This window comes from Notolepis coatsorum, assembly GCF_963971535.1.
Source record: "Notolepis coatsorum genome assembly, chromosome: 1".
Taxonomy (NCBI): domain Eukaryota; kingdom Metazoa; phylum Chordata; class Actinopteri; order Aulopiformes; family Paralepididae; genus Notolepis; species Notolepis coatsorum.
Window position 1 is genome coordinate 64,125,888 of NC_140165.1, and position 19,678 is coordinate 64,145,565.

Sequence of the window (19,678 nt, forward strand, 5' to 3'; positions counted from 1 at the left end):
CACAGGATTACACGTGACTCATAATACAATTAGACGGGAACATGAAAGTGACTGATGCAGAGCTTATGACCGGGAGCTCGGAGGTCGCACACAGAACGAGTTGGACATATATAGTGCAAATCTTTTAGCCACTAGGGGGAGCCTTCTCACTAGGAGAGCCACTACTCCCCACCCACCAGCGGGGGAAAGAGCGGTACGAGTGAGACCCTCAACTGCCATGGAAGTTCCAAGTGTTAATGTTGATGTTAATGTTTATTATGGTTATATGTAAATCAGACGGAGATAGCAGAGGCTACAACCACAAATATTATTTTATGTGACATGGGTAGAACGCGAAAACAATTGGAAAAGAAATATGACAAGTTAAGGGTATACAAATGATGTTGTTAAATGTGAATGGTATGAATAATCCGATCAAGAGTAGTAAGGTGATGACGAAACTTAAGAAAGAGGAGGCGCAGGTCATCTTCTTACAAGAAACTAGGGCTGACCCCTATTAATCGATTAGTCGACTAATCGGTCGAAAGGGACCGTAGTCGACTGGCCAACCTCTTAGTCGAATATAATAAAAAAAAAAAAAAAAAAAAGTACTAATAATTTTTTATTCTTTTTTTTTATCATTCTTTCCAAAAGAAAATAGGCCTAGAATCGTGGCTAACGCTAATGGCACGCATACCAGAGGCTAACTGCCTATGAAAACAGGCACAGAGGCACTGAAAGAGGATTTCACCCATCTAATGAACACACTAGACCAGTGGTTCTCAACTGGTCTAGCCTCGGGACCCAACATTTTCCTTAGTCATTAAGTCGCGACCCAAAATTTTTAACCACTATGATTTATGTAAAAAAAAAATGCAGTAATACGCAATCTTTCAAAACATGAAATAAACACAAAAAAGTGCAACAAAAGTGCAACTATTGCTAAAAACCCAATGAAATAAAATAATAATAAATAAATTAATATATGCTTCTTAGCAGATTTCTTAGCTTAACATAACATACCTAAATTTGGGGGAACTAATGGGATAACTGGGGTTGCAACAAAAGTGCAACTAGGGCTAAAAACGCAATGAAATAAAATAATAATAATAATAGTAATAAATAATTATGCTTCTTAGCAGATTTCTTAGCTTAACATTAACATACCTACGTTTGGGGGAACTAATGGGATAACTAGGGTTGCAACAAAAGTGCAACTAGGGCTAAAAACCCAATGAAATAAAATAATAATAATAATAATAATAAATAATTATGCTTCTTAGCAGACTTCTTAGCTTAACATAACAGACCTACAGTAAGTTTGGGGGAACTAATGTGATAACTGGGGTTGCAACAAAAGTGCAACTAAGGGCTAAAAACACAATGAAATAAAATAATAATAATAATAATAATAATAATAATAATAATAATAATAATAATAATAATAATAATAATAATAATAATAATAATAAATAATATATCCTTCTTAGCAGACTTCTTAGCTTAACATGCAGGGAACTAATGGGATAACTGGGGATGTTGTTTGCTCCTGACAAGAGTCTCAAAGTCTGGGGTGATGGTAGACAAAGCAACTCTGAGGTCATGCTCAATGTCCAATCTGTTCCTCCGCTTTGTCTTCAGCTAGACCAGAGCTGAGAAGCCACTTTCACAAAGATAGGTAGTGCCAAAAAATGTTAAAATCTTTTTAAAATTTAAACTTTTTTTTTCTTTTTTTTTTTAAACACACACATCTGTGACCCACTCAAAATGGCCCCGCGACCCACTTTTGGGTCGTGACCCACCAGTTGAGAAACACTGCACTAGACTAGACAAATATCAAGATGTATCCATCAGTGGACCCATTGCATGCTTTTGCAGAGGACAAGAAGCCTTCAGTCGACTCCTTCAGACATTAAGCACCCCCCACAGCCCAAATAAAAAAAACAAAAAAAAAATTAAAAATATTATATATTTTTTTTTTGTTTTTTTTGTTTTTTTTTTACCAATAGTCGACTAACGGCAAATTTTGGCCAATCCTAGTCGACCATCCAAATCCTTAGTCGGGGACAGCCCTACAAGAAACATATAATATCACAAGAACATGAAAAGCTGAAGAGATTCGGGTATGAAAATCTGTCCTATAGTTCTTTTAAACAGAACCTTAGAAGAGGAGTAGCTATACTAATTAAGAACACAGTGAAGTTTGAAATGATCAGGGAAATAAGGGATAAAGAGAGGAGGTATGTAATGGTCAAGGGGAAAATGGAAGGTCAAATGGTAACATTAGTAAATGTGTATGCTCCACCAGACAGTGAGAAATATCTATTTGAAACGATCTTTGATATCATAGCGTTGGAAGGGGTCCTGATCTGTACAGGTGATTTCAATGTAGTACTGAACTATGACATAGACACGACAAGCACAAAGAAATGGAGGACAAACATTAGCAAATATATGAATATCAGGGAACAAAATTTACGTTTTGGCTTACCAGCCAAGGTGGCTGGTAGATTAAAAAAACTACCAGCCGGGCAGATTTTTTTACCAGCCAAAGATTTTAAATAGCTTTTTAGTATATCGCCATGTGTTATTATTATTACTATATACAGGGCTCTACGCTAAACTTTTCCCCAGGGAGCACATGTGCTCCTAAATAATTTTTTTTAGGAGCACACAAAGAAATGTAGAAGCACAGTGAACATTTTTCAAGTAACAAGAGTTTATTAACAAACTATTTATTACATGCATATTATACTGTGCGTGCATGTGCATACTAAGGTTCAACATCTGTGCAATAGCACATCACCAAAATCACACATTGGCCCATGCCTACTAGACACAAAGGATATCGGTTGTCAAGCTGCTTTTGTATGTTGTACTGTTGTCACAATACCAACATTTTGACTTTGATACAGATAGGAAAGGTAATGGAATATATTATTAGATAACAGAACATGGACAATTCTTTATACAATCATTTAATTCATTATAATTTAAATGCTATTGAATACAAATCAATACTATAGTAATTAATACAATTATTCTATTACAGCTACTGAGCTATATACTATAGCTACTGTCCATCAATATCTTCCTTTTGAATTAAATAGGTTCAGGAGAGAGATGTAGAGGGAGAGGGAGAGAGAGCGAGACACACACACACATAGAGATAGACAGAGTTTCTCAGCCCTCCCTTCCCTCACTATGCCTCTGAGCGTCCCCAGTGATTAGCGTTAGCAGTAATTAGCGTTAGCAGGTTAGCTTAGTTGGAGTACTCAGTTAGCAGATAACATTACAGTAGTTATTGTTTTTTAGCGTGACGTGGGTATACAGGACTGGCAAGGATGCAAAGCATGTTGGAACCGCTGCTCGCGGAGTTTTCGTTTCACATAGAAGCAGCGTGACTCGAGATTAGTTGTTACAGAGCTGGTCCACGCTGCTCCGTCTCTATTATGAAATGACAATTGCGCAGTTGTTGACACGCCCACTACGCAAGACGATTTACTCGCACACTGTGCTCCTAAATGATTTTTCCGGTTCTCACATCTATTTTTAGAGGCAAATGCGAGTGAAATGCTTGCACTGTATAGCCCTGATATAATACTCTATGCTCATATGGCTCCCAATTATTTACACGCCAGAGTGGCTGAGTAGCCTCTGTAATTTACCAGCCAAAGAGGAAATCTACACGCCATTGGCGTTTGGCTGGTGCTTATTTTGTTCCCTGATGAATATACAAATGGCAGAATTAGGAATCATGGACACACACTAGATAGAGAATACACACATTATTCACATCCACACACAACATATTCAAGGATAGACTATTTTCTCATGACAACAGGGGACAGATACAGGGTAAAACAATGCAGGATAGGGGTAACGGACATATCAGATCATAGCGCAATATATCTGACAGTAAATCTTAAAAGTAGATGGAGAAATACAGTTTGTAGACTGAATGTAGGACTATTAAATAACAAAGGGTTGGTTAATGAAGTAAAGGAAGACATAATTAGATACAGAGAAGAAAATGATAATGGAGAAGTAGACCCAAACATTTTATGGGATGCACTAAAAGTAGTAATACGCGGAAAATTGATAGCAAAGACGGCATTACTCAAGAGGGCTAGAATAGAGACATACCAGAACTTGATAAAGAAACTGAAAGAATTAGAGAAAGAACACCAAAGCTCAAAGAACCAAAAGACACTTATAGCCCTTTTACACCGGCCAGGCTCCGTGCTGGAGCCGGTTCCCGAACGTAATCTCGCACCGGCCGGCGCGTTCAGACCGGGATTAATTGGTTCAGGACGTGACAAATCGGTGCTCAGCTGGCACCGGAAAATAGTTGGTTTTTCCTCGCGAACCATGACATCATCAGTGGGCGTGTCATATTCTAGGCTGCAGCGAGACGGGGAAAGTAGAGAGTCGGCATTGCACTCAACCGATTCATTCAACAGGAAGCGATTTGTGAGTACAATACACCATCCAACCAGAGTGGATAAAGAAATGCTCCAGAAATGAATATGCATAGTGAAAGGCTCAACGAGTCAGCGAGAGAGAGCACACACAAAAGCACACACGCGCACACACATGCTGTATACGTTTGAAATGAATCGTTCCAGCAAAGTATGCTTCTATTATTCGAATGACTTGTTTTAATGGGTATCATAGTAGTACATCCTACTGTAGAACATGACATATTAGCATGACATCTGATTTATTAATGCCAATAATGGACAACCGCAATTGGCACTTGAAAAGTGTAAATGATGGATTAGTCAGTAGCAGTTCATGACAGCTCGTTTAGCTCAACTGGTTAGTGCCCTGCCTGTGGACCATATGGTCCCCAGTTTGAATCTCTTGGATACTTATTCTTTTTCCTGTAACGTTAATTAATTTATCCACTCTGGTTGATAAGATATTCCTTTATTGATCCCCTTGGGGAAATTCAGGCATCATAGCAGCATGGGGGGGGGGTACACAGTAGGGCTGGGCGATATGACGATATTATATAAATATCGGGTACAGTTCATTAACGATACACTTTTTCAACGTATCGTGGATTTCGTGCTGTTTTGCCTAAGAGGATTGTGTCGCGTCAATCTGTCCACACGTTACTCGTTCATATCTCAGCCCGTGCTGAGATATGCCCATTCCGCGGTCTGTTAATAAAGTTTTCAATCAGACAGATGTATGGAAAGGCTTTTATTATAACATTCGTTGTAGTAAAATCATTATGCCTCATTTAGTCATCCTACTCGACGGCCGCGGGGAGCTAATGTAAGTAGCTTTGTTGATGTTCAGCACACAGGACATTCAGGAAGTCAAAAACTAATAGCGCTTGCCGATGAAGACCAGAAAAAGACTTTCGGCTTTTTTACATAAGGGTCCTCCATTTTCAATTCATCAAAACATTTAGAGACATACATATATACAGTAGTTTCATTAAAATGCTATTGATTGATTGATTGATTGATTGATTGATTGATTTAAAACTTTATTAACATATTGCAGAATGGGTACAGTACAGCTCAATACATACAATTGTTAAGGGGATGCAGACCAGAGAAAGACTTTAGTCTTGTTTACATCAGGGTCCCCCATTTTCAATTCATCATATTTCATATCTAAATCATATAATATCTCATTGCTAAATATATGCAATATATAATCTAATAATCTAAATCTAATATATAATATAAAAATGCTAAATGGGTATTTTAAATGGGTATTTTATTTTGTCTTTAATGTTAGCTTGCAAACTCAAATACTGTCTTGGTAAGCCTCATAATGAATTGTTTGGGGTAAAAAAGAAAAACATTGTGATGTGTATCGTGTATCGCCGAAAGGTCAGAAAATATCGTGATATCATATTTAGGCCATATCGCCCAGCCCTAGTACACGGGTAGTAAAAACAACACAAGCAGTATAAACAAATAAGTCAATATAATTGACTATCTAACCAACTGAAATATACAGTATCACAGTATTCACATAAGGTGCAGTATGCATAAGGTGGTGTTATTGTCCTTTTTGGGACACCAGAGTGGATAAATTATTTAACGTTACAAAAAAAAGTAAGCAAGAGATTCGAACTGGGCAGGGCACTAACCAGTTGAGCTAAACGAGCCATCATGAACTGCTACTGACTAATCCATCATTTACACTTTTCAAGTGCCAATTGCGGTTGTCCATTATTGGCATTAATAAATCAGATGTCATGCTAATATGTCATGTTCTACAGTAGGATGTACTACTATGATACCCATTAAAACAAGTCATTTGAATAATGGAAGCCTACTTTGCTGGAACGATTAATTTCAAATGTATACAGTGCGTGTGTGCTTTTGTGTGTGCGCTTGCGCGTTGAGGCTTGCTCTCCACACATTATTTCTACCTCCGCCTGGGTAACGCCCCCGTTGATGACGGAGACGGTGGAATGTTGGTTCTGCTTAAATGGGTGTAAACGCGGGGTGGTTCGCCAGAGAGCACCAAGGTTCAGAGGTTTCAGAACGGAGCTGGAGCTTGAACCGGAGCCCGGGCGCTATTAGGGAGGTAAAGGAAGTTAGAGGAAAGATAAACAAAGAGCTGCTGACAGAAATAGAGAAGAAAGCTAGATACATGAAGCAGAGATACTATGAAGGGGGACCGAGAGCGACCAGACATTTAGCTAGACGAATCAGGACACAACAAAAACTGAACACAATACACCCAATAAGGGACACAAACACAAACCAAATACTGAGAGAACCAGCTGAAATAGAGAAGACATTTGAAGAATATTATAAGAAACTACACACAACCGATAGCGGCAGGAGAAGAGGAGATAAAGATTTTTTTTGAAAAATTAGATCTACCATCGATAGGGAAGGAACAGAACGAAATATTAAATGCAGAAATCGCAGAACAGGAAGTATGGAATGCGATCAGTAATGCAAAGAGTAGTAAGTCACTGGGTAGCGACGGGTTCCCCTCGGAATTCTACAAAACATTTAGACAGGAACTGAGCCCCATATTAGAAGCAGCATTCAGACACACAATGGAAAAAGGCACAATGCCACCTTCATGGAAAGAGGCCATAATTACTACAATTCCAAAAGAAGGGAACAATGGAGAACTGTGTAGCAGTTTCAGACCTGTGTCCATACTTAATGTAGATTACAAGATGTATACATCAATAATATCCAAAAGATTTGAGACATTTATGAAAGATATTATAGATGAAGACCAGACCGGATTCATTAAAGGAAGACACAGGATAACACAAGGAAGACAGTGCAGGTGGTAGAGGAGATACAAAAGGAAGGAGGAAGTGCAGTATTAGTTAGCCTAGATGCAGAAAAAGCTTTCGACAGTAAGCTGGATATTTCTATATAAAGTATTGGAGAAATTTGGATTAGACAAAAACGCTATGAAAACAATTAGGGCATTATATCAAGAACCGACGGCTAGGATTAAGGTAAATGGTAGTTTGATGGACCGGATTAAACTAGAGAGAGCTACCAGACAGGGTTGTTGTCTTTCGCCGACGCTCTTTGATGTATTCATCGAACCACTGGCTCAACTAATTGGATAGACCAAAGACATCAAAGGGGTGGAGATAAGGGGAACAGAACATACATTGGGACTGTTCGCAGACGACGTGATAGTGTATATGAGACAACCAGACACAAGCTTTCCGACACTGATGGATTTACTGACAGAATATGGATACTACTCAGGATATAGACTCAACGTGACGAAGACACAGACTTTAGCACTGAACTACACGCCAACGATAGAGATCAAAGAAAAATACAAAATTAAATGGGACATGGACAGGATCAAGTACCTAGGGGTGAACATTACAAGAGGGATGGAGGGGTTATATGATGCAAACTATACATAGATCAATCAGAAAATCAAGAGAGACCTAGAAAGATGGACAGTAATGCCCCTAGATTTCAGCTCAAGGATCGAAATCAACTGATGAACATATTACCAAGGTTACTATACCTATTTCAGTCTCTACCTATATTAATACCACAACATTTAAAAACAATTCAGGGAATGGGACAGACAGATATCAAGATTAATTTGGGGGGGGGGGGGAAGGCCAAGGATCAGATATGTGACTCTACAACTACCAAAGGAAAAAGGAGGAATGGCAGTACCCAGTTTAGAAAGCTATTACTATGCAGCACAGCTTAGAACAGTAGCATCCTGTTGCAATGTGAATTATGAAGCCAAATGGAAAGATATAGAAACCAAAAGAGAGGGATTCAAAGTGCAGGCACTGATAGGAGATAGGGAGCTGTTCAGAAGACAGGAACAACTACTAGACCCAATTACCAAATTCACTATAAACATATGGAACACAATAGTAAAGAAATACAAGCTAGAAAAAGAATCCAAGATACTGAGATGGATAACGCACAACAACAAATTCAAACCAGGGATAGAAGACCATGGGTTCAAAAGATGGGAACGGGGGGGGGGGGGGGGGGGAGATAACAGCAATATGTACAATGACAGAAGGAGGGGAGATGCAGACTCTACAAAAATTGAAAGAATGATTCGGACTAGAGAATAGGGACCACTTTAGATATTTACAGATTAGAGACTACTATAACAAGGAAATAAAGCAAGACAGAGACAAAGAACAGAATGGGGTAATTAAGATAATGGTAAAATCATACGAAGGAAGGAAGGGAAGGGTGATATCAGCACTATATCAGGCAATAATGGACAGTAAGGGAAATACAACATTTATAAAAGAAAAGTGGGAGAAAGAGTTAGAAATAGAGATAACAGAGGAGGAATGGTATAACACGTGTAAGACACAACAATCAACCACAGGATCAAGGATATGGAGGGAGCTTGGGTGGAAAAACACAATTAGATTCTTTATAACACCAGAAATACAGGGCAATTACACACCAGCAAATAAACCATGTTGGAGGGAGTGTGGACAAGAAATAGCGAACCACACACATATTCTGGAGATGTCCGAAAATAAGGCACTACTGGGAAGAGATAGGAGAGATAATAAATTAAATAATAGGATACGAAATACCCCAGGAAGGCCAAGTGTTGTATCTGGGGAACCTATCACAGGAAGGAATTCAAGGGGAAGACAAATACTTGATTAAGATACTAATAGTGGCAGCCAAAAAAGCTTTAACTAAACTGGTACAGGGTAGAAGTGCAGACGATGGAACAATGGTAGAGGATACAGGAAATAGAGAGAATCACACATCTGCTGAGGCTGCAAGAAGAGAAGTTTGAATTGAAATGGGGAAAAGTGGGAAGAATATAGGAAAGGAACGACATCACAGGGGATTGAAAAGGATACAAGGAAATGATGAAAAATGTAAATAAAGGATGCAAATATAGAATGGACCGAAGGACCCATGCCACACTTTTTCTTTTCTCATTTGTGACCAGTCTAGCGATAATGCCTACAAGTCTCCATTTTCATTTTCCAGATTGTGAAAGTACAGAATGTAAGCTTTTAAATGATGCGTCAACTTCACCAGCTGATAGATAGATGCTGTCTGCTCTACTAGTCAACTTCACCAGCTGATAGATCGATGCTGTCTGTTCTACTAGTCAACTTCACCAGCTGATAGATAGATGCTGTCTGCTCTACTAGTCTACTTCACCAGCTGATAGATAGATGCTGTCTGTTCTACTAGTCAACTTCACCAGCTGATAGATAGATTCTGTCTGTTCTACTAGTCAACTTCACCAGCTGATAGATAGATGCTGTCTGCTCTACTAGTCAACTTCACCAGCTGATAGATAGATGCTGTCTCTTCTACTAGTCAACTTCACCAGCTGATAGATAGATTCTGTCTGTTCTACTAGTCAACTTCACCAGCTGATAGATAGATGCTGTCTGCTTGTAGCTATCTGGCTGATTTATCCATTGTTATTAGGGCCTAACAAAATTAATAGTTGGTTTCAGGTTGCCGACCGACCCTGCCGATTTAGGTGCGACCCAATATATTTTATGAGTTTTTAAAAAAAATTATATAATTTTTTTTTTTTTTTTTTTTTTTTTTTTTTTTTAGAATAAAGTTTAATAGAAATCTTAGTCAAACATTTAGTATTATGGATATTAAACATGCTGGCAGAGTACATGCATCCATGTTGTTGTGAACATTTTAATTAAATAAAGAAATTCCCTATCCATAGTACGTGGGAAAGAATAAAATAAAAAAATTAAATAAAATAAATTCCCTACCTACCCATGGCCAAACTGACAACCAACCTGAAACCAACTATTAATTTTGTTAGGCCTAGCTTATCACAATGAATGGAAGCGGATGTGCCAGTTAGCTAGGCGAATAACGGAGCCAGATATCTTCCTACTGAATACTAGGGATGGGTACCTTTCACATTTGAACCGATACCGGTACCGGTACCTGTGAATCGATACCGGCACCCAACGGTACCTTTTTTCGATACTTTAGTCTCAAGAAATTTAATTTACCTACCTCAGTCGTAAAAAAAGAAATCCAAACTTCAAATAACTACAATTTCCGGCTTGTCATTGCTCCGACTGCTTTGTTGTTGAATCAAGTCAAATCCTAGGTAAGCATTTATTGTGCGTGTGAACGTTGACATGAAAAGAAAAAAGTTAAAAAAAATTAAATAAAAAAAAAAAAAAAAAAAAAATTACAATTTTATTTTCGGTTTCTCACTTGATTCGATACTCGGTAGTACCGACGTGTTTCGGTTCGGTACCTCAAAAGTACCGAATTCGGTACCCATCCCTACTGAATACACACACACACACACACACACACACACACACACACACACACACACACATAGCCAGCATTGTAGGCGTTATGTATTTCTAGCGTGATTCATTCATTGACTTGTTCTGTAGAAGGCTAGTCGACCAAAGCACTCTGCACTCTGGCTTTGCAATGCTGTGACAAGCTGTTGTTGACGCGCTTGAATGCCGTTTAACCACCATCCGATTGTGGTTAAATGCGACACTGTACCACACACAAAACATATAAAATAATAATACACCACATACCCATAATAAAGCTGAACGTTGGACGATGATGTCATGGATCTGTATGTTGTCCGTGAAGCCACGCGTATAAGACTTTTACTTTCCCGGATCTTTCGAGTCGTTTCTGGTATCATCAAAAGTTTGTATCTTTCGGATTTCTTGTGCGATGTCACTCTCCACCGTTAAACCAGACATATTTTCAACTGATCGCATGGTTGATTCCATTGAAAAGCCCAGTTACTGTTGCAACACAATCTAAACAAAAGCCATGTGGAGACTGTGTTGTTGTGGGCGTGCCGTGTAGCCGGAAACTCGAGAAGCATGCAGGGGAAACTCCCGACGCAGCTTTCACATGCAAAATAACTTCACCTCTGTCTAGGAGGACTCAAACTTGTCTAAAACAGCCTTTTTTTAAACAGATAATTGTTACTATTAGAGATATTATAGCTGTTCGCTGTTATACTAAATATGTTCTTCAACACTCAAACTGTAATTATATAAATAAAACGGAAGATAACAACAACAAATTTAAAAAAAAAATCTGACATTCCAGTCTGCCGACTTGTCGGCATCAACGTCACATTTTTGTATATCTGTTTTATTTTAATTTCTTGTTGAGTCTTTATAGTTTTGTATGCTGAAATGTATTGTCTATGTATGTTGTAAAAAATGAAAATAAAAACGTAAGTTAAAAAAAGAAGAAAAAAAAGCTTGCCGTTGCTAATAAACATTTAAAATATTTTTTATAAACTAGTAAAAAAAATCACTGAGCTAGCCTTGGCTAAAATGGATGCTTCTGCATTTTCACGCAGGAGCGCTGTGATTGCTGGCTGCTTTGTCACGTGCCTGGTGCGCCCAGCAATCACAGCGCTCCTGCGTGAAAATGCGGAAGCAGCCATTTTAGCCAAGGCTAGCTCAGGAATTTTTTTACTTGTTTATAATTTTTTTTTTAAATGTTTATTAGCAACGCCAAGCTTTCAAACCCCGCCGTGTGTGTGTGTGAAACCCTAATGCAACGGTGAGTACCTTTGAAATTTATATCTGATATTTTGGACCCACTGCTCGTCTTTAACCAGTGCTTGATGTGCACATTAACATGGCTAGTAACGTGGGAGCCAGTGACTGCATATCGCAGTCACGAAAGGGGCTAGGCATAACAAAAAAATATTTTCATCCACTGATGTGTTTTTGTCTAAGTTTGTCTACGTTGTCAAGCCGGTGACAGGAGTCTGTAGGTCCGCACGCAGTGGTCTGTCCACTTCCCCTAGATGGGCGGCATCTTCTAGAAAACAAGTGTTCATTGGAGGAGCTTAGAGCGCAACGATGATGTTCATTGGTTATGGATTATTATGAGGCGCAAATGGGAGGAATCATAAGGGGGGAGTCAGAGTTCGGCTTGTGCCAGTGAGCGAATCAGCAGATTGCAGAAAGATTTTTTTTGTTTTGTTTACTACTCGCCAGTGTGGCGAGTGCTCTTCATGAATCACTCGCCAAACATAAATAATACTCACATTTGGCGAGTAAAAGGGCCTAATTTCCTCCCCTGCTAACTGGTGCTTGAAACAAAGTGGTTTAAGTCTAGAACTGTAGACTACTCTGGACTACACTGTGTTCGTAAACTATAAAACCCAGATACATACTATTATAAACCTCTTGCATAGAAACTAAAGCTGAATAAAATCACCAATTATCTTTCTCTCCTTCCTCTGACACTCTTCTCCGTCACTATCTCCATCCAGATAGCTGTCCTGGCAGGAGTGGGAAGAAACCAAGAGGCTTGGATGAAAGGAAAGGTCTCTGCTGTGACCAGTGTGGAAAAAGCTTCAGTTCAAAGATGAATCTCAATAAACACCAACGCATTCACACAGGAAAGAAGCCCTACGCCTGTGACCAGTGTGGGAAGAGCTTTAGTCAACCGAGTATTCTGCAAACACACCAGAGAATTCACACAGGAGAGAAGCCCTACTCATGTGACCAGTGTGGGAAGAGCTTTAGTCATCGTTATGATCTGAACAGTCATCAGAGAATTCACACAGGAGAGAAACCCTACTCCTGTGACGAGTGTGGGAAGAGCTTTAGTCATCAACAGAATCTGCAAACGCACCAGAGAATTCACACAGGAGAAAAGCCCTACTCCTGTGACCAGTGTGGGAAGAGCTTTAGTCGACTGGATAATCTGCAAAAACACCAGAGAATTCACACAGGAGAAAGGCCCTACTCCTGTGACCAGTGTGGGAAGAGCTTTAGTCGACTGGATAATCTGCAAACACACCAGATAATTCACACAGGAGAGAAGCTCTACTTCTGCGACGAGTGTGGGAAGAGCTTCAGGCAACTGAGTAATCTGCAATCACACCAGATAATTCACACAGGATGGAAGCCCTACTTATGTGACCAGTGTGGGAAGAGCTTTAGTCATCGGAGCAATCTGCAAAGTCACCAGAGAATTCACACAGGAGAGAAACCCTACTCCTGTGACCAGTGTGGGAAGAGCTTTAGTGGACCGAAGAATCTGCAAATACACCAGATAATCCACACAGGATGGAAGCCCTACTCCTGTGACCAGTGTGAGAAGAGCTTTAGTCAACAGCATCATATGAAAAGACACCAGAGAATTCACACAGGAGAGAAACCCTACTCTTGTGACCAGTGTGGGAAGAGCTTTAGTCGTCAACATGATCTGAAATTACACCAGACAATTCACACAGGAGAGAAACCCTACGTCTGCGACCAGTGTGGACAAAGCTATCGTTGCCCCTCTAGTCTTAAATCACACAAGAGAATTCACACATGAGAGAAACTATACCACTGTGGGGAAAACCTGACGTGAAAGATATGTACCATTTAAGTTTAAAATCACCCGAACTGATAATACACAACAGCATTCACACAGGAAAGAAGCTCTACTATTGTGACCGGTGTGGAAAACACTTCAGTACGCCATTACAGCTTATGATCAACAATCATAAGAATAATAGTGGTAGTAATATTTTACTGTTGTTTTGAAATGAAAAACTACTACCAAGAGCTTTTGACCTGCACAGAAGCCTCTGTGAGAGCGAATCAGTAATAGCATAGACACAGTTTTCATTGACAACAACAGTTGTGTTTCTGTCGCTCTGAGGAGTGAGACAGACAGTGTGGATGTTCCTGGGACAATATGTCATTGGTATAAGAGTGAACACACATTGTTCTAGTGTTTTAAAAACTGTGATCATAGGAACTTTCTGACCTCAGTATGGGGTGACCAGCCAAAAGCCAAGCTAGTTAACAAACATGTGGTGTACACACTGGAGGGGAAAACTGCTTCTGGTATGGACTTATATTTTGATGTGGACTGGACACTAGTGATGTATTGAACTAATTGTCAACATTCCTAGTTGGCAAGGAAGTTGCCTAGGACCTTTGCTCTTCTCTGTATTTACTAATGACCTATCTTGGGCTACCAAATGTGCTACAACAGTTCTTTATGCAGATGATTCGACTAGAGCTGCCGCGGTTACCGCATTACCGCGGTATCGCTGTTACATCACGCCCACCGCAGAGTTTAGCTGAATACCGCATCACCGCTGTTTTTTATAATAATACTCTCAACCAAAGCAATGTGCGGCAGTCGGCCCGACATTAAATACAGCAGTGTGTTATAATCACATTTTTATGAGCTAACGAATTCCGTTATATTGGACATTTGTATTATATCAAGCGAAGAACTGAGAAATTTGGCAGAGAGAGACAGCAACATTATCGTGAAATATAAACGTTGCGTGATGACTATTATATCTCCGCCTCCCAATGAAGAACATACAAATAGTATGCAACTGCAGAGCCGCAGAGCCAGCAGCGCTCTCAGGTCCGGTCTGGGGACCGCTCAGCACCGCTACCCACCCAACAGCTGAATTGCCAATGGCTGAATTGGAGTATTGCACTGTGCGCGCACAACTGTCAGCTCTGCAGCTCTGCAGTTGCATGCTTCTCGCAAATCTAGCTCCCGCTGCCAAACCAAATGAATCTCGACATCGCTTCACCAATAGTCGTTATCAGAACACTACACACATCATAATAGAGCACACATCGAATGCCTTTGTTAATCATAAGTAGTAACTTTATAATAATAATAAGAAGAAGAAAGGGTCGGGGGGGGGGGGGGGGGGGGGTAACCGCCGGGCGCTACCACCGCTGCCCGCGACACAGAGTGAACGGCGCACGACCAGAGGGGAGACTTCGAATCCGTGTTTCACTTTCAATAACGAATGCGTGCTTGCTGAATTCCAAACAATATTCATGCTGCAAAGTCATCCTCTAAAGATAGACATTTAGACTAGAGGCAGGCTATATGCTATAAAGAGTAGACTACCAATTTTTTTTTTAAATGCATTAAAAAATTTGTTTTATATATATTTTTTGTGGTAACCGCGGCGGTAGGAAATATTTCGCAAATTTGTGCGGTAAGGAAAAAATCTATAACGCGGCAGCCCTAGATTCGACATTGTATTACGCTGCACCATCATGCATTGTACTTAATGAAGTTTTGAGCAGAGAACTTAAAGTTGTGCATGACTGGGTAGTGGGTAGTATGTAATAGACTTGTCCTTAATATCTCCAAGACTAAATGTACAAGGCACAGGTTATCTTCAAATCCAAAGCTTCATTTAAACTTGTATAATTCGGCAGTTCAACAAGTTGAAAGTACTAAACTCCTTGGAGTGATGCTGGATTGCACTCTGTCTTGGTCTCAGCATATTAATTATATTGTTTTGAAAATCGGAAGAGCAATTGGTATTTCCAGGAAATGTGCTTCTTTTGTTGCCCGTCCCCTTTTATGTCAGATAGTGCAAAGTTTAGTTTTATGTCATCTTGACTATTGCTCTGCGATGTGGTCATTGCTGCCAGTGGTGACCTCAGGAAGCTCCAGGTGGTCCAGAACAGGGCAGCACGGTTGGTACTGGGCTGCTCACTAAGGTCTAATGTGAGCAGTATGCATGCCCGCCTCTTGGCTTAACGTTGATTGTCTTTTAATATACTTGTGCTGTTCAAGTTGGTCATGAGCAGTAAAACTCCTGTTTTTATACATAAACAGATTGTTTTTAGTAATACTGTGCATGAGCATTACACTAGAGGTTCCAGTAGTGGGCAGCTTGATTTGTCAGGTCCAAAAACCAACGCTTTAAGGAGATATTTAATTTTTAGAGCATTAACTCTTTGGAATATCCTGCCTCAAAACCTAGTAGATTCACCTTTTAAAAGAATCTTAAATTGTATTTAACACTGTAAAGTATTTTGTTTTGTTTTCTGTTTCTGTGCTTGCATGTAATTTTAGCCATCTTAATTTTTTGTTTCATTATGCATTGTGTCGAGTACTGACTTTTAATAAAGAAAAATTGCAATAATAATTGTTTTTGTATTTATTTTCTTTTTGTGTGGACCCCAGGAAGACTAGCTGGTTGCTATGGCACCAGCTAATGGGGATCCGTAATAAAATAAAATATCTAATCAAATTCCTAGTTGGACATGTTTTTTTTACTTTCACAAAAAGTGTTTATTTTAGAGTAATGTTCCATGTATTGCCTTTTTCTATTTGGCTTTTCTACCATCTAACTGCTTGTGGGTTCATGGGAATTGCAGAGCAACCTTTGGCACAAGTAACTATTTTGTCATTGTGTTTATATTGACGAGTAATGGCTGTAGTATTGATGAAACTATCAAAACATTCCAGGGTTGCAATCAATTAACTTTCAATTCAATCAATTAAAATCTAAACAAATTGTTTACTTTCTGATGATAGAACATCCATTCACATTTACTTGGCATTAGGTTGCATAGTAAAAAATTTTTTTTTATCTTTTTCCCCCTCCATTTTCCTCCGATTTTCTCCCATCCCAATGTTAGTCGTTATGCCAATTCCCAATCCCCTTCCTGGTCGCTGCGCACTTACCCCCCACAGTCGGTCTGGGAGAGTGGAGGCTACCATGTGCTTCCTCCGACACACGTCCAGCCAATCAACCGCTTCTTTTCACCTGGCAGCGTGGATTCTCATTGAGAGGGCGTAGCGTGTGGAAGGATCACACTATCCCACTCAGGTCCTATCCGCGCTTAGCAGGCGCCCCGACCGAACTGTAGGAGTCGCTGTTTACAACGACCCGGACCCACCCGCCAGCTTCTCCCACCCTCTAATACTGCCAATTGTATTAGTGTGAACGGCCAGCCAAGCTGGTGACAAGTTAACCCCGGAGCTGTGAGCTGGATTCTAACAGGCGAATTCAGCTGCTCCGGGGTTTGGTGACGAACACAATCTCTGTTACGCCACCTGACCGCCCCAGTAAAACCTTTTCATGACAGAACTTGTACAATATTTTAAATAAAATCTACATCTTGAATTAAAAGGTGAATTTATCCCAACTTTAAAACATTCTCATTATAATGATTAGCTAATAATATGGATGAGTTGTAAGGGTCAAGATAAGTGGAAGGTGTGAATTGATGTCTTAGAAGTAACTAACTCGGAAGTATTAAAATGAGATATTACATTTTAACCTATACTTTGTATGAAAGGCTTCATCTTCTGAGTGCAACAATGATAATCTTTTTTGAAAATCCTCTGCCGTTGACTAGAAACACATTCAAATATCTGAAATAATAAAGAAATAAAATAGTCTATCTATCTTGCTAATATGTTTATACTATTATGCACTCAGTCACAGTGTAACACTCAAGCTTGATATTATTTGATGAACAATGCCACTGACCCTTAGCTGCCACAGATGTACCTCCTGGTGACATGCTGTTCACAATCTAAGTCGCTATGGATAAAAGCCTCAGCTAAATGACTAAATTGTAAAATGTGAGAATCAAAACTCCATTGTCATTGTTTATTTACCCTGATGAGTTGCACAGAAATAAATCCAATAACTTTTTCTCCTTTTTTATTTTTATAAACAAGCCCTTACAAGGTCAAACATGTACATTCAGTTGAAAATATTGCTCCAGGTAAAAAGTCAAGACCAAAAATACATGAAGCAAAAGTAGAATCCAGTAGAGAAGTATCATCTAAAATCAGGTAATTATTTTAGGAAAATATATTAAAACGGTTCAACCTTGAATTCTGGTCAGAAGGGTCGTTTGAGTGAGAAATTACATTGAATCAACATTTAATAACAGCCACAGTTCTAAAAATCGAACAGAACTGAAATCTCAAGATATTTTATTGGAAATATATAAATTATCAAAAACAGCGTTTCCTTTTTCCCCTGTTTTTTTTAACAAACGGTTAAACAATTAAATAAAAGAAAGATAACCGACCCATCCTCAGAGAAATGCTTTAGGTTGATTATTTACTAGGGCTGTGATGAATTAACTTCTCTTAAACCACTATTTGTGATTCTGCATAGAGCCATAGAGTCTATGCTTTACCCAAACGGTTCATGCGTTTTGCTAATCTGATTGGCCACTGACGTTTCTGGTCGTGTGACATGTGCGCCCAATCGCATGACGCGCCCATTTCCGCCTCGACCAGCAGCAAACCCTAACCGTTCTATCGCCATGCTCTAAGACAAACTCTAACCTTAACCAACTTTGAAAGAGTGCCTAAGCTTAACCGGGGAAAGAACTTGCCGTCACACGATTGGTGCGACCAGAAACATCAGTGGCCAATCAGAGCGCAAAACGGGAACGTGGAAGCATGCACCGTTTGGGGCCTCTGCATGCTACAGAAACTTCAAAGCAACTTCAACACAACATCGACAAAGCAACGGTGTTGCAGACACATTACCTTTATGCTTCTGCAAAATCAACGCGCAGCCTATGATGCAACAAAATGTACCCCGGATGTGCGGCTCGAGCGCGCCCAGCCCGCCTGAATACTTTGGGCAGCCGAAGGTGCGCACTCTAGCAATTACAAACGGATTTCCCTTCTCAACCATACATCGTTAGTATAATAATAGCCCTGTTTATGTTTGTTTTCGCTTGTGTTCTTGTATATAGTGTAATATAGTTATATCGCCACATCAACCCAGTCCATCCCCATTGTTTCCCCAATCTCCTTCCACGGATTCATCGTCATAATGCTATCCTTGTAGTCTTTAGACCCGCTATTATATAAATGTTGGTACTTTCGGACCTCCTCTGCAATACGTTCCTGCATTTGATTCATTTTAAACAAACAATTAAACAAGTGTAATGAAACAATACACTAGCTATCGAGCTCCTGTCAGAAAGTTTTCTTTTGGTCTCGAGCTCCTGTCAGAAAGTTTTCTTTTGGTCTCGAGCCAGGAAAACACTAGAAGTGACAGACAGCCCCGCCCCCATTCACTACCAACCAATCACTGCTACGCAATACCAACGCAACGGGTCTTTAGATTAGATTTTGGAGACAGGTACGCAACGTCCTCGCAACACAGTCTACAAGACTGTCTGCAACAAGCGCGCTGAAATCGCGCCGATGTTGTGTTGAAGTTGCTTTGAATTTGCTGTAGCATGTAGAGGCCTTAGCAATGACGCAGCCAGGACTCGACAGTCACATTTGATCATTTCCGTGTTACACTCCAGCTGGAAGGGAGGGGCTGAGCCTGATACCCACTGCGTTCTACAGCCTGTGATAACTCCTCTTGCGACTCGCGCTGTTTCTATGTAAACTCTGCGAGCAACGGGTCCAATAAATGCGTCTAAAATGCTTTATATCCTCGC

At 39.8% G+C, this 19,678-nt stretch overlaps 1 protein-coding gene across 1 annotated transcript in view; it reads left to right on the top strand.

Annotated features, from left to right (window-relative positions):
- Nucleotides 1-15,070, top strand: part of LOC311235828 (uncharacterized protein) — a gene marked incomplete at its 5' end in the record, with an annotated part of 55,793 nt that extends 40,723 nt beyond the window's left edge. The window contains one exon of the mRNA XM_084323334.1: nt 12,739-15,070. Coding sequence (XP_084179460.1) covers nt 12,739-13,793 — 1,055 coding nt within the window. The 3' untranslated portion in view covers nt 13,794-15,070. The remainder of the gene's footprint in view (nt 1-12,738) is intronic.
- Between the last annotated feature and the right edge of the window lie 4,608 nt (nt 15,071-19,678).